General features: G+C 40.5%; 1 protein-coding gene across 2 annotated transcripts; it reads right to left on the bottom strand.

The window, feature by feature from the left end:
- Positions 1-334: 334 nt before the first annotated feature.
- POLR3F (RNA polymerase III subunit F) lies at positions 335-7942 on the bottom strand. 2 transcript variants are annotated; one of them, XM_084514827.1, is made up of 9 exons: positions 7829-7942; positions 7612-7729; positions 6051-6118; positions 4998-5065; positions 4120-4232; positions 3401-3544; positions 2546-2653; positions 1616-1807; positions 335-1005 (listed from the first exon to the last, which is right to left on the bottom strand). In XM_084514827.1, exons 1-9 carry the CDS (start codon positions 7882-7884, stop codon positions 928-930), a joined length of 945 nt encoding a protein of 314 aa, XP_084370953.1. In that variant the 5' UTR covers positions 7885-7942; the 3' UTR covers positions 335-927. The 2 variants fall into 2 exon arrangements, with proteins under 2 accessions (XP_084370953.1, XP_084370954.1); XM_084514828.1 differs by having other exon boundaries at positions 7825-7938.
- Between the last annotated feature and the right edge of the window lie 20 nt (positions 7943-7962).

Below are 7962 nucleotides of genomic sequence, written 5' to 3'. Positions count from 1 at the left end.
AGTATCGTGCCTCTCTCAGATCACAAACCAAGGCCAGGGGCCATATTTATGTACAAACAGCTGTCACTGGCATCTTTGGCAACCCTGAGGGCATTCAGACAGTCTATAAAAGTTTTCCCTGTACCTGTAGTATCAGGTCAGAGGAACTGTTTCTCTTCTGGAAAACACATCTTTACAGAATACTTAAAATCAAAATCTCAGCTGATGTGTGTATATAATGCAGCTGCCAGAACACAGCAACACAGATCAGATGATCCTCTAGCCATCAGATGAAGGAATAAATACAGATACATCACCAGATAATGACAGCAGTGGAGATAACGAAGCACAAAAATACGTAAGACAAATCAAACGGCGTTTTAATGATAAATTAGCAGGTAAGAAAGATGGTGAAGAATCAGTGAGTTCTATTTAACATATTTAAGATTTTTCCCACATTAGATTTTTAGCTTCCAATTAGATGGTAGCTATCGTGGGGAAAAAAAAGCGTCAGCTTTAGGACTTAAGCTCCCATCAGCAGCATTAGTCGGAATGCAAAGTTTGGGATCTCATTCTTGGCAACACTCACCAGCAAGTTTTTCTGATCAGCTGATGACTTATTTTCTCTCATTTTAAGTAAATGTCAGCAGAGTACTCAACACAGTCCTTGAAAGTGACACATCACCACCCAGTTCTATGACATTTTTCAAGTCACACACATTTTTGTACAAGAATGGATCTGTTTTCACTTCAGCCTTGATCTTCAGTCCTGGTTTGAATTTCAGTCCTCTCACAGGACACACAATTGATGTGTTGCTGCTTCATGTTTACTTGAAAAACAAGGAACTTGAAGGTGTTCACAAATTTGGAAGTCCACTTCTAAAAAAGCAAGCTGCTTTGTCACCTTGGCTATATGGAATGAATCCAGTTTACAGTTTTTCTTGCACCTTAATACTCCAGCCACTCTGTCATATAAATACAGTTCGATGGAGAAATCTCACCACCTTCATGGCAATCATCAAAAACCTGGGAAAGAAAGCCCTGTGTCAGTGGAGTAATTGTGTACATCAAGCATGACTGAACTAGAAATAGCATGGTCTTGTGTTTTCTGCTCCTCTCCCTGTAGAAAAACAGTAGTCTACCGCAGGACAAAGTATAGGAAGTCCAATACCAGTTCTGAGGAAGAATAATGTGAGCATAGCAAAGCAGAACAGACCCCACTGTAGTAAATGATGCAAACAGACATGCCTGGCAAGTTTCACCCACGTATCAGTTCAGGATCCATTTAGAAAAGACCAAAAGCTAAACAGAAGTTAGCTTATTAAGATATAAATAGGTGGAAAAAAAAATCAGGATCAGATAAGAAGTTATATTTTGGAACAGGCTGGACTTGAAAGCACCCTGTTACATACAGTAAGGGAAAGAGACAGCATGTAAGTAGGAAACATCCTGGTATAAACTAAAGACTCTGCCTCTTACATTAAGATGCTAAATGATACTCATGAGCATAGCTGGCTTAGAAATCCACAAGGAGCACTCACAGGCGTAACCCTGATTTACACTGGCTGACCATTTAAAAGGTTTTACCCAAAATTTGCATGCACCCACATATTCACATACGGAATTCGTTACTTACCGGGCAGAGTCCGCAGGGTGTCCTGACTAACCCAGTAGGTTGTAGGAGAGGACTGACAGCTCTGTACAACTTCATCTGTCCATCCACGCTGCCTACCGTCCCTTCCTTTGCAGCAATAATTGTCATCTCCACTTTTCCATCATATATTAGTGTATTTAAAATGGTTTCAATGTCTTCCATTGACAATTCTACCTAAGAAACAATTAGTAAAATAAATACAATAAAGACGTGCCAGTAAGTCCTGCAAGGAGAAAATGAGAGTAAATTCCATAAGAACTCCAAATCGTTGTTCAAATCCTTGGAGTTCTAACCTAGCCCAGATGAAGACACAGTTCTTACTGGGCACTTTATGGGGTTGTGCAGATACAAAAAGAAAAGCAAACAGGTGTCCTTCCTCCCAGGCACCTTTGAATTACACTAGCCTTGATTGGCTAAAAAAGATTTTCCTATGCGCCTCAAGTATCTGCATCAGCCTAGCATGGAACATTTCTAGTCTTACAGCAAAACAACTGTGGAAGAAGTCAGAAGTAATGAAGGTATGTCTGTTGATGGTGACCATTAATGGCATTGTTGTTTTATCCTTCTTTCCCCCTAAAATTGCTTGAAGCACATAGGCAAACTTGGTAGAAATTATAAAGTTTACCCCAGGTGAGAATGTTAAATGAAAACTGATTCCAGTTGCCATCTGCAAGGATTTGAACACTAACATTTATATATCTTTGAAAACCCACATGTACAAACTATCCTGGAATCCCATACAGCACCACTGACACTCCTTGAAAAGCAACAGTGCAGCAAAACCCACCTCCATTTCAGTAACTGCAGAGCACTAAGGCACTTATCAGCCCCTTGCCAGATTTGCAGGACCTAACTCCTGTACCTAGCCATGTACTGAGAACTTTGAGAGAAGTAATACAAATCTGTTCTGACCTTACTGATGCCCAGTTCACAGATGTACTTCCACACCTCATGGGATGATGCAAATGAGCTGTTCCTCTGTATCATGGGGTTCTGTTTGCTCTCTCGAGCTGCTTCTGCCTGAGGGAAAAAAACAAAGACGAATTCTCATCAGTACTCATTGACAACAGCTTCCTTCACAGTCCAGTTTCAGGCAGACTGAAAAATAAAAGTTAGTTTGCAAACCATTTCTGGGACTTTTTTTTTTATTTAAAGTTATGTCCTCAAGATTGATATATGTGAGATAATGCAGTGCACATCCAAATGTAAGTTTCATGTCAGTTAGCGTAAAATTGCAGGGTAATTTAGATTGATATAAAGGAATATCAGCATCTGGTGTTTTGTTGACACAAAAGTTTCTGCTGTACCTATCACATTGTTTATTTATTTAACAGATAAATGCTGCAATCTGCCTAGGACTTGTTTACTGGAGAATATGATTCTATGGTTAAGACTAAAGAAAATTGTCTTCCAGGCACAGCTGCTTGTCTAGAGCCTTTAGTCTCTCTGAAATGAGCAGCCCTGAAGGGAAAAAAAAAAAATGCTGTTTTGTTTGGTCCTGTGTCCTTTGCTGCCTAGCTTGTCATTGGAGTTTGAAGGTAGGTTTCACTCCCTGTGAAGGGTGCAACAATATGCATTGTTAAAATGCAGTATCATCACACTTGCTGTGACAAACAAAAATCCAGCACAGATTTGCTGATCCAGTTAAAACAATGGGTAACACAGAAGACACAATGGAAAACTTAAGCCTTGTCCATCACTGATTTTAGAAATAAAAGAATTACTTGCACAATATAAATGGACGATTGGTTTAGCAGTGGCACTCACCTTACTCTGTAGAAATTTAAAACATTGTTGATTTAACACCTCCACAAATTCAGACTCGAAGTCTTGGTCACTGTACCAGGCCCCACCAGTCACTGAGCGGTCAGGCTGCAGGTTATACAGCATGTACACCTTCTTTTTGGATGCCTGTTAGAGAAAAGTACACAGCTCTTAACCGCTAAGAAAAGAAGATTTAACAAAGTATCTACAGAATAAATGGTTTACTACACCTAAAATTTAGGGCACAGAACTGACTCAAGCTCTCATTAATGTGTTTGACCCTTAGGTAACATGGACATAAAGAAAAGATTCATTTGTTTAGACTCCTCATCATTTTATAATATACTGTTAGAGAGACCATCCTACTAACAATGCACACACAGTTCAAACATCACTAAAGATGATCTCCGAGTTTAATTTTTAACCTAATTCCCCTCCACTGGCAAAGGAGGGCAGAAGAAGAGTATCTTTACAGGAACTTGACATATTCATTGCTTAATTAGATTATTAATCAGTTTGTTAGTGGTATGCTGAATATTTAGCAAACATTATGGCCTCTTATATTTGGCACACCTCAAACATTCGTTCTAAAGGTGGAGAGTCCAGCATCAGTGCATAGTCAGTGACCAAGCTGGTGCCAGAACAAAGCTTCTCTGCGCCCAGACCCCTGTTCAAACATGTAGCTAACATCTGAAATGGTTAAAAAGTCACAAACTACTCACTGCTACGGATTTAACTGCTTTAATTAGTTTCTTGCTTTCCAGGTTTTTCAGTATCTTGTTGATCTCTGTTAAAGGCAGATTACTTTTGTATCTGATGTCCCTGCTCCAAATACCTGTTTAAAAACAGAGAAATGAACAGAAATTAATTACAAGAAACAGCCACTTGTTTCTGCAAGTACTCACAAACCAAAAATCACAACACAGCATTGCTTGACTTGCTTGCCAGCCATAGGATGTATTTCTGATTCCTATGACTCCCAGAAAAAATGAAAGGAAGAGTTAGAAGAGGATGAACAAAAATCAACTGACAAAACAAAACACACATGGCAGCACCACCAAATTGTCCTTTTGCCCTTTATTCCTCCTCTGAGAGCTCTTAAATGCAGACCCCATTTGACTGGTAACATGAATAGATCAAGTAAACATTCTTGCATTTTTTAGATAACTACTATTTCCTACAACAACAACATAAAATACAGCCAGTTCTACCGGCCATCTCTAAAACAGAGTGTGCAAAGACTTCTAAGAAAGCACAGTTACTAGTAGTAGTTTCTGCTGGCAGTACAGCTGTTAAACCCCATACAGATGGCAAGTTTTACTTTAAGTAGTGAGTGTTCTGCACAGATTCCTCAGTTCAAGTCCCATAAATAAGTCATAATTCATAATCTGAAAGAGGCCCCAAAAAGCCAACTAGGAGAGGTTGTTATTTTAATAGAGAAATGTGTCTTTGCTTTTGAAGGGGAATATTAGCTACAGACTCGTTAAGGGCACTCTAGATATTATATTTGTATTGTCTGGACAAGCATTTAGAAGTTTGGAGAGGAACAGTTCCACGAACAGAGTTAGTACCATTTACTGTTATAATTTATTTGAACTACCTTTGTTGCCTGCATCTTCTATAATTTGGTAAACCAGCTTCTCTTGATTGTCGGAGCCTTTCATTTTACTGTAAAGTAGAACAGACAGCCGGATTTTTAAAAGGCCCAAAGTCTGAAAGTTTTAAACTGAAAACAAATACAATAATAAAAAAAAAAAAAACACGATGCACAAAGAAGAAAATCTGCACAATAAACCAGCCATTGGCAAATATAATATATGACACTAAACCTCTCCTGATCAATCCAAGTTTGCCAGTGAGAAACCACAGTAAAGAGAAAAGAGCCCAATTTGAAAAGAAACGTGAGTAAACCAGAGTTACTCAACTTGTCATAACAATGGGGAATTGAAAGCCACGTATTAACACAACTGTGGAAGGTCAAACAGTCACAGAACAGAGCATAATTTGAATAATCTGTTTCTGGAAGGAATGTCTACAAAGGGATAGTAGAGTGCTACCACCTCTAAAACAGAACTTTTCACTCGGCTGAGAAAACCTGAATGCATTGGAAAGAGAGGTTGAGATGCCTCTGTTGAGAATAATTTTGAAGGATCTTTCTTTCTAAAATTAAGTCTGGCACCTCTTACTCACATAGTCATCACAAAACATGGTTTGAAGGTACTTTTTAATAAATCAACTAACCAGCATGAACAGCAGATCAAGTGGTCTCCTGGAACCTCTATAAATGTGAGCACTGCTCAACCAACATGAGCCATGAGGAAGACCACAGAATCACAGCTGCAGATGGTATGGTCAAACTTAAGCTGGATTTCACCTGAGCATAAACATCTGCTTGCACAGATCACTTTGACAGCTCAGGAACTCCACTAGCACATCACAGGGGGGGTTCCATGATAGCTTCTGTTCAGTACAAACCACTAAAACAGTTTCCAGGTTCACCTCAGGGGAGTTAAATACTTGTTTTAGGAAGGTACACTAAAGTTCTGTAACATTCCTGTTACAGAATCTACATTAAATTGTTTGGTGGCTTCTCAGCAATGAGGCACAAGCGTCAGAACTGTGTTTAATTTTTTTCAACAAGTGCGAGGCTTACCTTGCATTTTGAGACTCTTTAATTCTATACAGGAGACCTGCATTGCTCCTGAGAAGGTCCAGTTGCCCCTAGGAGAAACAGACACAGCATGTTTACTTTCCTTCAAACAGCTTGTTTCAGAATTTGGCAAAAATTCTTAACTTATAAATGAAAAAAGAAATAAATAAAGACTTCCGAATAAAATAAAAAAAAAGGGAAGTTTAACATTTCTATCTGCTGGACACAATGATACCGTTCAGGCTCTTTTTCCCTATGAGTATCCATTTATCATTAGCTATCAGAAAAAAATAAAAATAAAAATAAAAAAAGAGATACAGTTCCAGCCTCTTCCCACAACATCTGTGTACATCCTGTTCTTTCTCCTAAATTTTACTGTTGTACAAGGAGCACCAAGTTCTTGTATACATTTCTCTTGCTTCCCAACAAAATAATCGCATGGCCATCCAGAAAAAATGTTAGAGCTCTACTGAATAAGGGTTTCAAACAGTTCTAATTTCCAGTAGCAAAGGTTGTTTTCTTTTTTGTTTGGTTATGTTGTTTTGTTTTTTGCTTAAGTATTGATCACTAGAAAACCGACAGCCAGGACTGAGAATTAATAGCATCTCATACACAAAAGACTTGTCCTGCTATGCCTAAGCCAGGTAAATTCCTATTTCCTGTGTTTGGAGAAAGAGACAAGCAATTAGACAAGTTGAAGGACATGCATATAACGTCATTAGTTAACATTTGCTATTTGATCCCTTCCCCACAGTTACAGTCTTGTTTCTTACAGATTTGGATTATGTAATTGAATGGAGCTCTCACTTCAGGACGATCCTTCTCAATGCTTTTCTACAGAAGAAATACTTGCAGCTTATCTCCCAGATGCTTATTAAGGCCTAGCTCTCACCGCAGCTCTTTTCCCTACCATAAGGCACTTACTAGATCTCCCCCTGCATCCCAATCCCCAGGACATCTATTTTAAACAAGTTTTAGAGACTTAGCTGTCTTTGAAGCCTCACTCTAAAATCTGGACAACCAATTCAAAAGCTATTGAACAAAAAAGCTCACAGCCAATGTCCTGATACACATATTGATAAATAGGAAAAACAAAATGAGGTAGGTTAGGTTACTTCCAGCACCAGGCCTTGTTATCACTGTGACTAACCCCACAGTAACTACACTTGCACTTGCCTGTTACACACAAGAGCACTGTATCATGTTCTGTTTTACACAGTAAATACAGGAAGTAGTACATGGGGGGAAGAGCAAAGGATTCTGCACACATCAGAAGATTAACGTGTTACTTCTCGGTGTTAGCTTCCTAACCTAGACAAGTAGACATACACACTGATGTTAACTTTCTGTTACAGAACAGAACCAGTAAATTTTGAGGTATGTTTAATTGGTTATGGGGACCCTAAGTGGTTACGGCAACCAAAAATAAGCTGTGCTAACCGTGAAATGACAGCAAACGCCACTGACGCCAACCAGCCCCGTTCTGGCAGGCTGCCACCACGCAGCCCGTCCGTACGAGTGGCGCCGGGTGCCTGGAGTACCGGGGGAGCTCTGCAGGACCTACCATGGAGAGCAGCCTGTTGATGGCCATGGCTCGCTGCTGGGCTTCCATGTGGGGCATGTCATTCTGGATCACCTGGTCGGTGATGCCGTGAGGGAACTGGTGGCACAGCTCGATTATCCTGCGGGAGGGAGGAGAGCGAGGTTAAAAAACCCTGTCCTGCCACATCCGAAAGGCTGGGGGCGGGGATGGAGGGGCGAGAAGAGCGGAGCTCACCCACCGGCTCTCGATGTCCACCGGGTCGGGCGCCTCCGGCTTCACCCGCACCTCCGCCATGGCGCCGCCGCGGCGCGCAGCGATGGCGTCGGAGCCGGGCGGGGAGCGAGGGGCGGGACGGGGCGGTTGCTAGGCCGG

This window comes from Aythya ferina, assembly GCF_964211825.1.
Source record: "Aythya ferina genome assembly, chromosome: 3".
NCBI lineage: Eukaryota > Metazoa > Chordata > Aves > Anseriformes > Anatidae > Aythya > Aythya ferina.
This window is presented reverse-complemented; position numbering and strand designations above follow the sequence as displayed.

Bases quoted from the DNA above. Each gene is read 5' to 3' on its own strand.
- POLR3F (XM_084514827.1), bottom strand. From the start codon at position 7,884: ATGGCGGAGGTGCGGGTGAAGCCGGAGGCGCCCGACCCGGTGGACATC. The intron at 7,730-7,828 runs GTGGGTGAGCTC...TCCCTCCCGCAG, and splicing joins CCGGTGGACATCGAGAGCCG to GATAATCGAGCTGTGCCACC. The intron at 1,808-2,545 runs GTCAGAACAGAT...ATTGTTTCTTAG, and splicing joins GTGAACTGGGCATCAGTAAG to GTAGAATTGTCAATGGAAGA.